General features: G+C 44.9%; 1 protein-coding gene across 2 annotated transcripts; it reads left to right on the plus strand.

Annotated features, from left to right (window-relative positions):
- Positions 1 to 591: 591 nt before the first annotated feature.
- On the plus strand, positions 592 to 11,792 carry IFIT3 (interferon induced protein with tetratricopeptide repeats 3). 2 transcript variants are annotated; one of them, XM_040254716.1, is made up of 2 exons: positions 592 to 817; positions 9,861 to 11,792. In XM_040254716.1, exons 1-2 carry the CDS (start codon positions 813 to 815, stop codon positions 11,314 to 11,316), a joined length of 1,461 nt encoding a protein of 486 aa, XP_040110650.1. In that variant the 5' UTR covers positions 592 to 812; the 3' UTR covers positions 11,317 to 11,792. The 2 variants fall into 2 exon arrangements, with proteins under 2 accessions (XP_040110650.1, XP_040110649.1); XM_040254715.1 differs by lacking the exon at positions 592 to 817 and adding an exon at positions 3,672 to 4,084.
- The last annotated feature ends 2,918 nt before the right edge of the window (positions 11,793 to 14,710 follow it).

Genomic DNA, 14,710 nt, shown 5'->3' on the forward strand with positions numbered 1-14,710 from the left:
CTTGTCTAAGCTACTTTTTACGACAGTACTTCTTGAGCAGTCTTTCACATCATCTGCTCCCAGAAACACTTACATAAGAATCTCCTGAAAAAAAAGGGAAAGTGTTAATCACTCAGTGCTGTCCCACCGTTTCCAACACCATGAACTGTAGCCGGCCAGGCTCCTTTGTCCACGGAATTCTCCTCTCCAGGGGATCTTCCCGACTCAGGAATGAAGCCGGAGTCTCCTGCATTGCTGCCGGACTGTTTACCAGCTGAGCTACCAAGGAAGCCTTCCCTTCTCCTGCTGCTGCTGCTGCGTCGCTTCAGTCATATCCGACTCCTACATACTATTAAAAAATGCAGTTTCCTGGGACGCACCTTAGCATTAGGGTTAGATTCCTGAAATCGCAATTTTTATTTATTTATTTGCCGCTACACACCTCTTGTGAGGTCTTAGGTCCCCCACCAGGTATGGAACCTGCACCACCCCAACCCCCACCCGCATGGTGCTCCGCCCCCCAAGTGGAAGCGGGAGTCTTAACCACCCGACTGCCAGGAAAGTTCTCAGAGTCATGATTTTAAAGGAGTTGCTTCTACTGAGTTCAACCTTGTTTCCTTTTCCTCGCCTTGACGTTAACAAGCTTCACTTTCCATTTCTCCTTCTGTTTCATAAAGAAACTGAGAGAAAGCATCAGCTGACACATTCTCCCCACCCCGTGTCCCTTTTAATAGCTCCTTCAGTCTTTACTTGAGGCAGACTCGGAAGAGTTCTGAAAAGCAAACCAGCTTGGACTCCAACCTATTCAGAACAGCAGAGAGCAGATCGCCATAATGAGGTCAGTGAGTTAAGGTGCAGGCAGCCTCGATCTTGAATGCAAATTGTAAGCCGAGCTTCTCGTGTGCAGGCAAATTCCGGAGTTTGTCCTGTGCTTGTGGACTAAAGTTCCTGTATCAGTATGGGCACATTTTATTTCTGTGACTTTTCCTGGTGTTTGCACTCACACTCTCTAAGCTTCCCAGGGAGGAGCTGGGAGCAGGGAGCTGGATGAGAGGGAGGTTTGGCAGGAGTGATTAAATCCAATCAGGCACTAAATTTGCAGATTCAGATTTAGATCTAAGCAAATTACTCTGTGGGGGCTTTTCTGTCGTTTCCTTTAAAAGAACTAAGAGGCTTTCCTTTTGTCATTCTAAAAGGAAGCATTTCTTTTCAACAGATGTTATTAAAGATGGAGTTGGTAGTATAAAGCCAAGTCACATTGGGAATTCTGCCCTGAAAATTTGATCACTTCAAGATGGGAAGTGGAAAAAACAATCCTTACAAACGGACATTTTTTTCCATTTCTTATACGAAAACAAACCCGAAGCTTAGAGTTTATTTTTATTGCTGTAATGAGAGCTTGTGAGCAACAGAAAATAATTTTTCTTCAAAACATAAGGACGTAATTGCTTTCCTGTGTGTGTGTGCTTAGTTACTCAGTTGTGTCCGACTCTTTGCAACCCCGTCGACTGTAGCCTGCCAGGCTCCTCTGTCCGTGGAGGACATTCTCCAGGCAAGAATATTAAAGTGGGTTGCCATGTCCTCCTCTAGGGCCTCTTCCCAACTCAGGGATCGAACCCAGGTATCCTAATTTCTTTCCTAGTACTGATCTAATTTCTAATGAATGAAAGCAGAGCAATGATTGCCTGGGGATGGTGGAGGGTGGGATTGGGCTTGACTAGCAGGGCACACCAGGGATGATACAAATAGTCTATAAGAAGGTAGTAGTGGTGGTTACATGGGTATATCCATTTGTCAGAATTCATCAAACTATACTTTAAGTGGGTACATTTTAGTGTATGTAAAGTGTAATCTTGGTAAACTTGCTTTTAAAAGATGTGTATAGATCTGCTTGAGTTCTACCATCAGATACAGCCTCAGGAAAGATACAGCCAAAAAAAAAGGAAAACTTTCCCATCAAACAACAATGGGAAGGAATTGAGAAGTTGATTGACTGGGGAGGGGGCATCCTAGTGATCATTTAGGGAGTGAGTACAAGGAGGCCGAAGGGCTCCCAGATGCTCTGCAGGCTTGTATCCAGGGATGGGAGGTTAGAGGAATTTACCGCCAAATGCCTCAGATCACCTTTCCTATATAATGGGCTTCCAGATATGAGGATGTGAACTGTGTCTGCATAAGTGAGTTGACCAGAAAAACCTAGCCCTGCCCAGTGTCTTGATATCCCGTCTGCCTGAGAAGCTTGGTAGTGACCTGTGCTTGGGTATGTCCAAAGCCACTGATCCAAGGAAGTCTGAGAGAGGCTCTCTGGACTGTGGGGGACTGAAGTCCACACCAAGGTGCCTGTTCCCAGTTGTTGTTTAATCGCTCAGTCATGTCCTACTCTTTTGTGACCCATGGACTGTAGACTACAGCCTATCAGACTCCTCTGTCCGTGGAATTTTCCCAGGCAAGAATACTGGAGTGGGTTGCCATTTCCTTCTCCAGGGGATCTTCCCGACCCAAGGATGGAGCCCGAGTCTCTTGCTCGGCAGGTGGGTTCTTTACCACTGAGCCACCAGGGAATCCCTGTTCCCAGAGGCTGTGCTAGAAACTGCCGAACAGGGAAGCCACCCGGGGAAACACCTCATACCTGGGGGCTGGCTGGTGAGTGCCTTCCTCTGCCCAATCCACTGTGGAGCTCTGCTGGCCCCCTCGCACACTCAGAATTCACTTAAAATGGGAACACTGACACACCACTGACTGTGGCAGTGAGAGTTTCCCTGCGATCAGTAGTTGCCAAGAGGCCTACATGCCTTTTACCATCCTACCCATAGCCCCAGGAAGGGAACCTATTATTTCTTACTAGGCTCATTTTGTAGATGAGAAAAATGGGTCTCAGAGGGCAAATTACTTGGCCAAGAGGTCACATAAAAAGTAGGTGTCAGAGCATGGTCATTATTCAGGAGCCACACTCCAGTGCCAAGCATCTTCTGGCTCTGGTCATTAGGGCAAAACGTCTTCATTATGCTTATGTTAGAGAGGAGGGGCAGGGACTGGAAGGTCTAGGCCTTTGGGGTCCCTAGTTGGAGAGGGAGGACTATTCCTTAGAGTGCTCAGAACCATGCCTTAGACAAGGGTAAAAGTGGACCTCCCTAGGGCACAGTCTCCTATCACTTGGTTGTTAAGAAAAAAAAAGGTAATTTAGTAGATATCTTCTAAAATGGCCTGGAATAAATTATAATTTTTCTGATTCGGTGTTTGCTAATAGATTATGTATTTCATAATTTGTCAATCTTTCTTATCAGTTCATGCAGTTTCATTTCTGTGGCTCTTTCTGATCTACAGTCAGGTGCTGAGGACGTCCTCCTAGCAGAGCCAGCAGCTGGTAGCTGGGAAGGGATGGGAGCTGAGGAAATGAGGCTAAGTGATGTGATTCAAGAACTTTCCCAGAGGCTGGTCAAAGAGAAGACTGAAATCCAGGATTTCTGGGGTTATTTTCCTCTCTTCCAGATTGTCTGACTCACTGTTTGATACATTACATGATCTCTCATAAGTAAATGGAAAAATTTTCAAAATACCTCCAGGGACTTCCGTGGTGGTCCAGTGGGTAAGACTCCACACTTCCACTGCAGGGAGCATGGGTTTGATCCCCTGGTCAAGGAACTAAGATCCCACAGCCCACACAGCCAAAAGCACCAAACCAAAACAAAAGAAAGGAGCTCCAGGACTATGCTTCTCAAAATGTGATACAGAGACTCCTGTAACAGAATTTCCAGGATGCCTGTTAAAATGCAGAGCGCTGAGCCCAGGTCCACCTCCAGACTACATCTGAGTCTCTGGGAAGAGAGCCTGTAATATGCTCAGCATTCACAATGCCTTCTTTGAAACTCGCGAGCAGTTACAGAAGCTGTGTAGAAGGGCACTCCCAGCTCGGCACATTCAGTTTCAGTTTCTCCTCAGCAGGAATCTCACTAGCACTGCCTCCGTTTTGTTTTCCTTTCCTGTTTTACAAAAGCACAGACCTCGCAGCTAGCCTCCTCTGCACTTGCTTGTGATCCAAAAGCAGAAAATAAAATCTGCCTGAACCCCAGCTTTTCAGAATGGCAGGGAAAACAGCCATCATGAGGTAAATACTCTCTGCTTCTCTGATAGGAAGTTGAGAATCTCGTCCAAATCTTGTTCTTGAGTGCGATGTCCTGAAGTATGCTGATCCAGTGTTTGCTAATAGATTAAGATGCACTGCACGCATTTGATCGTAAATCTGTTACCACTTTTATTTCTGTGGCTCTTCCTGTACAGAGTCAGGCGCTAAGAACTTCCTCCCAGCAGAGCTAGCAGCCGTCGGCTGGAAGGAATGGGGGCTGTTAAGACAGCCTAGGAGAGCGTGCTCAGATCCCTTCAGCAGAAAATCTGGTCCATGGGAGCTGGGGCCTGGAGGAAAGTTCTTCTTTTGTTTCTTATATTTGAAAGGACTAAATCAGAGGTTTGTGGGTTTTGTTGTGGCTATCCTGGTCATTTTTAAAGCATCTCCTTCTCAGCAAATGTGCTAAGGATTAGTTCAGTGCTGTAAAACTACATGACGAGATTGTTTTTGCCTTGAAATCTGCCCTTTCAGGACTGGGAAATATCTCTCCAAACGGTCTTCTTACTGACCTGCTAGACAGGGAGTAAGTGTCTCAGAGACACGACTTAGCGACTAAACAACAACAACAACTATATATGTGTGTATATATATATATGTCTCTGTGTGTGTATATATATATATATAGAGAGAGAGAAAGTATTTAAAGCAACTTGCAAAAATATATGAGCTAAATTAGTAACTGAGGATACTTTGGCAAATGGAGTATTGGTTTTTGAAAAGACAACAGTATTTTTTTTATTAAATCAGAATTATCTTCAAATGTTTTATTTTGATCTACTCAAATATGTTAACATTTTCATAAACATCAATTACATATGATAGATGTAAACATATCAACTAACATACAGTTAATAAGTAATAAAAATACAAAAGGTTTTGGGGGGAACTGAGTATTTCATGTACCTAAACTATATAAAAGTGACCAGAATGTCTAAGATAATTCTTTTTTAAAATGTTTATGATTGATATATAAAACTGTAAGATATAGAAAGTACACACTGTAGTGATTTGATATATGTATACATTGTGAAAGGATTTCCCCATCTAGTTAATTAACATATCCATCACCTCATATATTTTTTTGGGGGGTGAGACCATTTAAATCCTACTCTCTTAGCAGATTTCAATTATACAACAGTGTTATCAAGTGGGCTCACCATGTTTCACATTAGCTCCTCCAACCATATTCATCTTATAACTGAAAGTTTGTATTCTTTCACAAACCTCTCCTTATTTCCCCCTATTTATTTTATATATTTATCATAAATTTTTGCTTTGTGGTTACCGTGAGGCTTTTTACAAAACATCTTATAATAGTCTATTTTAAGCTGATAACAAGTTCAAACACCAGTTCAAAAACTCTACCTTTTTAACTCTCTCTTCCTTCCATAGTTTATATTTTTGTTGGCACAATTTGTATATTTTTACCTAGTGTGTACATTAACAAATTACTGTAGTTATAGTTATTTTTAAAACTTTTTCCTTTTAATCGCTAGATTCACAAATGATTCACCCACTAAGGCAACAGTATTTTAATGCTAACCCCTGGACACTGGCTCTGGGTTTCATGTTTCTTCTTATCCAGATCTTAGGACTCCCAACCCAGTATACTCTGCTGTAAATCATACTTCCCAGAGAGATCAGGTATCAAATATCTAAGCAAACTGGCAACCTAGGGTGGAAGGCTTAGGGAACACCAACAGACCTGATTTCCAACATTCAATAGGTTTTGTAATCATGAAGCCACATACATAGCAGGCTATCCTCCTGAATAAACTGTTCAGCATTACCACACATTTCTTAACATGGCCAGCTTTAGCATTGGTGAACTGGTGGTACGGATGGAATATCCCCAGGAGTTCCATACTCCAGGCTCCTCACAGGTTTAGGAATGTTGAGTGAGCTTTTCTGCTTGCCCTACTTTCTTGAGCAGTTGAGATCTTCTGAAGTTTATGACAAGATTGGAATATGTTTCATCTTGGAAGAAGACTATTTATCAATAAGTGCTTTTAAATTTGATTTGCAAAGATCCCTCTGGTTCATTGATACATCAAAGCCTGCTGTCTGCCCCTACAATGCACCCCCACTACTACCCTAGGGCGGAAAAAAGTGTTATCAGACTGGCAGGGTGATTTCTGGTTCTGCTGAAATGAAAACATCCAAGGTCACCTGTCTTTCTGCAGACTCACTGAGAAGTTGGATGTATATTCTCTATTAATCCTTAGAGTATTTAGCTGTTGTTCTCAGGCACCTAGATAACACCTACAAATCTGCAGACACATTTTATTGATCTGAAACTCATGGTTTTTTTTTCCTCTAAACTTCCTAATTGGGCAGTTAGCAAAGTTAACATATGTTGAAATACTGAAATGCCTTTATAATGCTTTAGTTGCATAACAGCTATAGATAGATTTGTCCAGTGATTATAACTTATATCATCTAGTATTTATTTTCTAATATTGCTACACTTGATCAATACTGCTAACCTGAGTTTTGACCTACTGTCCTTCATACAGGGCAGCTAGAATCCCCAGGAGAAGCCAAATTGAAAAAGCCTAAATGCAGAGGGAAGATTGTAGTACTGTGGTGCTCTAGCAAGGGACCAAGAGAGTGAAAAGGACTGCCAAGAAAAGAGGCACACACATAAAGGGGTGTCTGCATAAACAACACTCCTCCCTGGCCTCACCTTGGGTTGACCCCCTTGCCTCTGCATCTCTCCCTGTGAAGCATGCCACGCGCAGTCACACTGCATCACAAACGGCTTCGGTGAGCACTGCCGGAGAGAGACAGGAAGCTGATCGGAGCACTGGCAGCAGGGGTGTGGGGGCCACTGCTGAAAAGTGAAACTGAAAGTCACTCAGTCGTGTCGGACTCTTTGCGACCCCATGAACTACACAGTCCATGCAATTCTCCAGGCCAGAATACTGGAGTGGGTAGCCTTTCACTTCTCTAGGGGATCTTCCCAACCCAGGGTTCGAACCCAGGTCTCCCACATTGGGCTTCTCTGGTAGCTCAGCTGATAAAGAATCTGCCTCAAATGCAGGAGACCCCGGTTCAGTTCCTGGGTGGGAAGATCCCCTGGAGAAGGGAAAGGCTACCCACTCCAGTATTCTGGCCTGGAGAATGCCATGGACTGTATAAGTCCATGGGGTCACAAAGAGTCAGACACAACTGAGCAACTTTCACTGCAAGGGCCAGTGCGGGGCCACGGTAAACTGCCAAATACAGTCAGTAGGTCCTCTTACAGAAAAATGTGTTTGACAATTTAAAGAGCTTTCCTTTATTCGGAGGTTATAGTCTCACTTCTTCGGTGATAAGAAAAGTGCTTCCTTTCTCTCTTTTTCTCTTATTTAAATAAAATTTTAGCAAACACAGATGGTCGGTTCCTTTTGATGAATTTTCTCCCCATGTCAGTGTTGCCAAAAAGTTGGCAGCCCTGTTTGTGTCATAACAATTTTCTGAAACTGTGCTAGTCCGTGAAATCCAAAATTGTGGACAATGGTGGGTTTAATGATTCTGGAGGTTCTTTCCAATTTTATGGTGCCAATAATCTACTGAGAAAAAAGGAAGAGTACAAAATCCATAAACTATACCCCAAGCCCCAGGAAAATATAGACATGAGAACACATTTTGAGAACTTAGGTAATTTATTTAACTCATTAAGGCAAGTGATTTCCCTTGGTATCTTCCAACTACAAAACACAGATATGTCCATTTTGTTTGTTATTTTTCAAAACAAATTTATCCCCTCTGGGGATCTGGCCTATTTAGAGTGACTGCTTCAATCAAACTGAAATCAGGCCTTCATGGGTCTTTGTGTCACTGTCGGGAGGTGTGGAAAAGAACAAAATCGTGTAACACAGTGGCAAACATCCCTGGGCTTTCGTTTCTTTCTTTACGTGGTTCCTAACCAGATTGTGAGCTCTGAGGGTCAGAGATCACCTTCATTTTTCTCAGCATCCCTAAACACTAGCAAAGTGACACAAAGAGGTAGCCTTGTGAAGGGTCACTGGGTGGCTAAATAAATCTGGCTTCATAACTGAAACAGGCAAGAGAGACCTCAGTTCCTCCAACTGTGGCGCTCTCCTCCACCTTAACCTTACCTCCTACATAGCTGCTCACACGATAGAAGGGATGGGCTTTGTGGGTTTCCTGCATAGACCATAGATGTAGAAAGGTAAATCTAGGAAGCAAGATAAAGTACCGTCTCCTCTGTCCTGGAAAACTTAGAGGTATGTATTGGTGCGAGCTACACACACACAGACTGCAGGTTGCTGTTGGCCCCAACTCACGAAGGCTGGACATAGGCAGAAGGCATTTGCTAAATGCTGTTGTTCCAGGCTCTCCCATGTGTCTGCTGCCCAAGAAGTAAACTATTTTGAGCACTGCAACGGTGGGAATCCATTCAACCAGGGATAAAGCTGAAGGTCCATTCTGGTTTCACTGCTGAAAAACATACAGAATAACATAGGAAAACCAGTTGAGATCAAATGTGTAAGCCCATTCCTGGTACCTTTCCACTTGAGCTCTGAGGAAAGCTGATGACCAGTGCAAGGCAAAGCTGGTAGGTGGGCAACCAAGAATTCTCCGTCCCAGGAATCCATCCTACATTAAGGATGTAAAAGCTAAAGAAAAAGAAGACTTTAGTGAATTTTGAGCTCAAAACTGGTATTTCTATGTTATTCTGTATGTCTTTCCTTGTAAGGGAAGAAGTTTTATATAATTGGACATGTTTTGGTTTACCCTCATTGAGAATTTTAACCTGTTTTTGTATGACTGCTACAATAATTTTTTAAAATTTTTATTTATTTATGGCTGTGCTGAATCTTCGCTGCCGTGGAGGCTTTTCTCTGGTTGCCGGGAGTGGGGGCTCCTTTCTAGTTGTGGCGCTCGGGCTTCTCAGAGCGTTGGCTGCTCTTGTTGAGGAGCATGGGCTGTAGGGCATGTGGGCTTTAGCAGCTGTGGCTCCTAGGGTCTAGAGCACAGGTGCAACAGTTGTGGTGCAGGGGCTTTGGTGCTCCACGGCATGTGGGACCTTCCCGGATGAAGGATAGACCCCGTGTCTCCCGCATTAAGAGCCAATGCACTGAGCCACCAGGGAAGCCCAATAATTTTAAAATATATTTATTTTACCAGCTTTAAAAAACAAAACTTTTCAGGACAAATATTTTGTACTCTACTTATTTGTTCAAATAAAGATTCTCAGCTAATGCTGGTTAACATACACACACACACACACACATAATTATAGAGAGAGCATGAGGGCAACAGAGAGAGAGATTTACTCTAAGAAACTGGCTCAAGTGATTATGGAGGCTGAGACAATGCATGATCCCCTGTCTGTGATCTGCAGACCCAGGGAAGCCAGTGGCATAAATCCAGTCTTGGGTCCAAAGAGCTGAAAACTGGAGGGCTGACAGTGTAAGTCACAGTCAGAAGGGAGGAGAAGACCAAAGTCCCAGCTCGCGCAGACAGGCAGAGAGACCAAAGGGACCCTTCCTGTGCATTTTTGTTCTACAGACTGGATGATGTCCAGCCACACTGGGGAGGGTAATCTGCTTTACTCAGCCAACTGACTCAAATGCTCTTCTCTTCTGGGAACAGCCTGGCAGACACGACCAGAACTAATGTTTAACTGGATAGGCTGGACACCCCGGGGCGCAGTCAGGTTGACACACGAAATAACCCGTACTTGCATCACAGGGCACCATAACTCGGCAGCTGCACATCACAGTGACTGTGTTTACTTTCTCCACAGTGAGGACAACAAGAATTCTCTGGAGCAAATCCTTCCGCAGCTGAGATGCCATTTCACGTGGAACTTATTTAAGGAAGAAAGTGTCCCTCATGACCTCGAAGACACAGTGTATAACCAGACTGAATTTTTAAACTCTGAGTTCAAAGCTACAAAGTACAACTTGTTGGCCTACATAAAACACTTAAAGGGTCAAAACAAAGCAGCCCTGGAATGCTTACAGCAAGCCGAAGAGTGCATCCGGCGAGAGCACGCTGACCAGGCAGAGGTCAGAAGCCTGGTCACCTGGGGAAACTACGCCTGGGTCTACTATCACTTGGGAAAATTCGCAGAAGCTCAGGTTTATGTTGACAAGGTGAAACAAGTCTGCCAGAAGTTCTCAAATCCTTACAGTATTGAATGTCCTGAGCTGGACTGCGAGGAAGGGTGGACACTGGTAAAGTGTGGTGGGAAAAAAATTGAAAGGGCAAAGGTGTATTTTCAGAAAGCTCTGGAAGAGAAACCCAACAACCCAGAATTCTCCTCTGGACTGGCCATCGCGATGTACTACCTGGATGACAGGCCAGAGCACCAGTCCCCTGTGGAAATTCTGAGGCAGGCCATTGAGCTGAGTCCTGACGATCAGTACATCAAAGTTCTCCTGGCCCTGACGCTGCAGAAGATGAATGAACAAGCTGAAGGGGAACAGCTGGTTGTCGAGGCTCTGGAAAAATCTCCTTGTCAAACACATGTTCTTTGCAGTGCAGCCAAATTTTACCAAAGAAAAGGTGATCTAGACAAAGCAATTGAACTGTTGCTAAGGGCACTGGAATCCATACCAAACAATGCCTACCTCTATCACCAGATAGCATGCTGCTATGAGGCAAAAGTCAAACAAATTCAACATACAGGAGCATCTGAAGCTAGTCAGAAAGGAGAGAAGATTGAAGAACTAAGGGAACATGCTAGAAACTATGTGAGTAAAGCGATTGAGAAGGGACTAAACCCTCTGCATGCATATTCTGATGAGTTCCTGGAAAACAAAGAATGTTATCAGACAGCTTTCAGTAAGGAGCTCCCCAGCACCAAGGGACAAGAGCTCCATCAGCATGATTGCAATCCTCAGGAGGATCATGAGATATCTGAAGACGCTGCAGTCCAGTGTTCTTTAGACGGTTTATCCATAAGCACAAAATCAACTGAGAAAGAAAAGATGATATTTCAGCTACAGAATGTAGCTAAAAACCAGGTGCCACAGAATGTACCATATTCTTGGTCTCTCCAAGGCTTAATTCACAAGATGAATGGAGAGCTGCTGCAGGCAGCTGCATGCTATGAGAAGGCATTGGATCACCTCCTAAGGAACAGCCCTTCAGGCATTGGCAGCATCTTCCTGCCAGCAACTGAGCGTGAAGAAGGCAGTGAGGAAATGGAGCAGGATGCAGACAGCTCTAGACTCAGAGAGCTTCCCGACCCCTGAGCTGAGACAGAGAGGAAGAAAAGGAACAGAGAGTCAGGGAGTGGGAAGACTGGCATTGTAGGCGGAAGGGTGGGAAAGCAGATTCCCCAGCCTGAGTTTACTGAGCAAGATGGTCCTGCTTATCACTTTAAGGCATGTTTCTAGAGAGTGGCTTGCTCACGACTGTCTCCCCTGTCCATACTAGCTACACACAGTTCTCTGGTCTGCACGTCTTAAACTGCCAGCAGAAACAGTGCTTCAGGCCTGCACGAGGCATTCCGTTCTCCAGACAGTCCTGTGTCTGCCCCTCTTGCCAGGGTCGTAGCTGGCGACTATCAGCAGAATCTCATGTCCTTCATCCCATTATTATCCAGGCTTCTGGGCCCCCTGGAAGACTCGCTTTTGACCAACCCTGGAATGCTCCTTATGTCTTTCTCTTGGCTTCAGCTATATATTACTTTTGTTAGTGATACTACAATAAATATATATTCTTGATTTGTTGTTGTTGTTTACTCACTATGTCCAATTCTTTTGTGAGCCCATGGACTGCAGCCCCACCTGGCTCCTCTGTTCATGGGATTTCCCAGGCAAGAGTACTGGAGTGGGTTGCCATTTCCTCCTCCAGGGAAATCTTTCCAACCCAGGGATAGAACCCGTGTCTCCTGCATTGCAGGCGGATTCTTTACCACTGAGCCAACTAAGAAACCCATATTCTTGATAGTAACACTAAAATAAATTTTGGAGATAGATTTAATCGTATGGTGTGTGTGTGTGTGCGACTCAGAGTGACATCAATCCTCAAACTTTCTCTTGCAATGGATGGTAACTAATTGCCACAGGCATCCTAGGCTATTCTCAACACACCCATTTTAGCTTCTCCTTGGCACTAACACCCTCAGCCTGCAGCCAGGCCATCTGTGGGCTCTGGGAATGGTGACTCTCACTCCAGCCCAGGGGCCTCAGCTGAGCCCAGTGCCCAGGTAGCATCTACTGCTGTTGACCAAGGTGCACCAGAGTATAAAGGGTACCAAAACTAGGCTGGCCAAAGATCTTTAACCTCCATGGTGAATGAAAACATTCAAGTATTCTCCTCTCAGCTGGGAAATCCACAAGGGTTGTTTGCTTTGTGCAACCCAGTGATGGACCAAGAGCCCTATCAACCTCCGCTCAACCCACTAAAAGGCTGGTGCTCATAAACTTTTCCAGTTATATCCTCTGATTGACTGTGTGCAGAGGAAAATTGTTAAATTAATATACCAGATCCCGGAGAAGACAGAAGAACTGGCATTCCCACTGGGACTGTGAGTAGAGAGCCAGAAAGTTGAATCTTTGTCATGCAGCAGAGGAATCCTGAAAAGCTATTTAGTCAGCTACACTGGCTGTAGCAGCAGCAGACTCCGGTGAGGGTGCCCCCAACCCCTGAGTTATCTGCTGGCTCCAGCAATGCTGGGGAGCCATTAGGTGTCTAGCAGTGAACTCTTGACTCCAGGCTAGCCTTGACCTGGAGCAGCACTGTCTCGTGTGACCAGTTCCAGAGGGGACACCGGGCCCCTGTGTGGGATATGACCATGGAGACTAACACTGAAAGCCTGATTGAGGCATAAGGGTGATTTGGGATGAAGGCAGGGACTGGCTATTTCTTGCCCTCAAAGACAGCTAGAGCTCTGGGGTAGGCGAAGAATTGCCTATCTTTATGCCAACACATATACTCAGGGGATATGTGGGTACTCAGGGGAAATTGGAGGCTTTCTGCACAGCTACTCCAACAGGGGTACCTAGTCCCATCCTCAGACAATATAGGTAGCTGACTCACAGAAGGATCATGATCACTGCCCAACGCTGTCCCTCTGCACTCAGAGGGAGTCTCATTCACCCTCCAGATGGTGCTGAGGCTTCCCAGAAAATGCAGCTGACTGGTCCTGACCTACAAAACGGGCTGTGATTTATTTTTCGCCTGGATAATGTTATTGAAAGGATGCCTGCACAGCAAATCTACCTTTGTCCAAGAACATATCAGTTCAGTTCAGGTCAGTCGCTCAGTTATGTCCGACTCTTTGCGACCCCATGAATCGCAGCACGCCAGGCCTCCCTGTCCATCACCAACTCCCGGAGTTTATTCAAACTCATGTCCATCAAGTCGGTGATGCCATCCAGCCATCTCATCCTCTGTCGTCCCCTTCTCCTCCAGCCCCCAATCCCTCCCAGCATCAGAGTCTTTTCCAATGAGTCAACGCTTTGCATGAGGTGGCCAAAGTACTGGAGTTTCAGCTATAGCATCAGTCCTTCCAAAGAACACCCAGGACTGATCTCCTTTAGAATGGACTAGCTGGATCTCCTTGCAGTTCAAGGGACTCTCAAGAGTCTTCTCCAACACCACAGTTCAAAAGCATCAATTCTTCAGTGCTCAGCTTTCTTCACAGTCCAACTCTCACATCCATATACGACCACTGGAAAAACCAGAGCCTTGACTAGACGGACCTTTGTTGGCAAAGCAATGTCTCTGCTTTTGAATATGCTATCTAGGTTGGTCATAACTTTTCTTCTAAGGAATAAGCGTCTTTTAATTTCATGGCTGCAGTCACCATCTGCAGTGATTTTGGAGCCCCAAAAAATAAAGTCTGACATTGTTTCCACTGTTTCCCCATCTATTTCCCATGAAGTGATGGGACCGGATGCCATGATATTCGTTTTCTGAATGTTGAGCTTTAAGCCAACTTTTTCACTCTCCTCTTTCACTTTCATCAAGAGGCTTTTTAGTTCCTCTTCACTTTCTGCCATAACGGTGGTGTCATCTGCATATCTGAGGTTATTGATATTTCTCCTGGCAATCTTGAGTCCAGCTTGTGCTTCTTCCAGCTCAACGTTTCTCGTGATGTACTCTGCATAGAAGTTAAATAAGCAGGGTGACAATATACTGCCTTGACGTATTCCTTTTCCTATTTGGAACCAGTCTGTTATTCCATGTCCAGTTCTAACTGTTGCTTACTGACCTGCATACGGATTTCTCAAGAGGCAGGTCAGGTGGTCTGGTCAAGGTCAGGAGGGGTGGCTGTCTCCTCCAAGGTAAGGAGCAATGGCTGCGCTTTGCTGGAGCAGCCATAAAGAGATACCCCAGGTTCAAGGTAAGAGAAACCCAAGTAAGACGGTAGGTGTTGCGAGAGGCATCAGAGGGCAGACACACAAACCATAATCACAGAAAACTACTCAATCTAATCACACGGACCACAGCCTTGTCCAACTCAATGAAACTAAGCCATGCCGTGTGGGGCTACTCAAGATGGGCAGGTCATGATGGAGAGGTCTGACAGAATGTGGTCCACTGGAGAGGGGAATGGCAAACCACTTCAGTATTCTTGCCTTGAGAACCCCATGAACAATATGAAAAGGCAAAATGATAGGATACTGAAAGTGGAAC

Source organism: Oryx dammah, unplaced genomic scaffold (genome assembly GCF_014754425.2).
Source record: "Oryx dammah isolate SB20612 unplaced genomic scaffold, SCBI_Odam_1.1 HiC_scaffold_14, whole genome shotgun sequence".
Classification (NCBI taxonomy): domain Eukaryota; kingdom Metazoa; phylum Chordata; class Mammalia; order Artiodactyla; family Bovidae; genus Oryx; species Oryx dammah.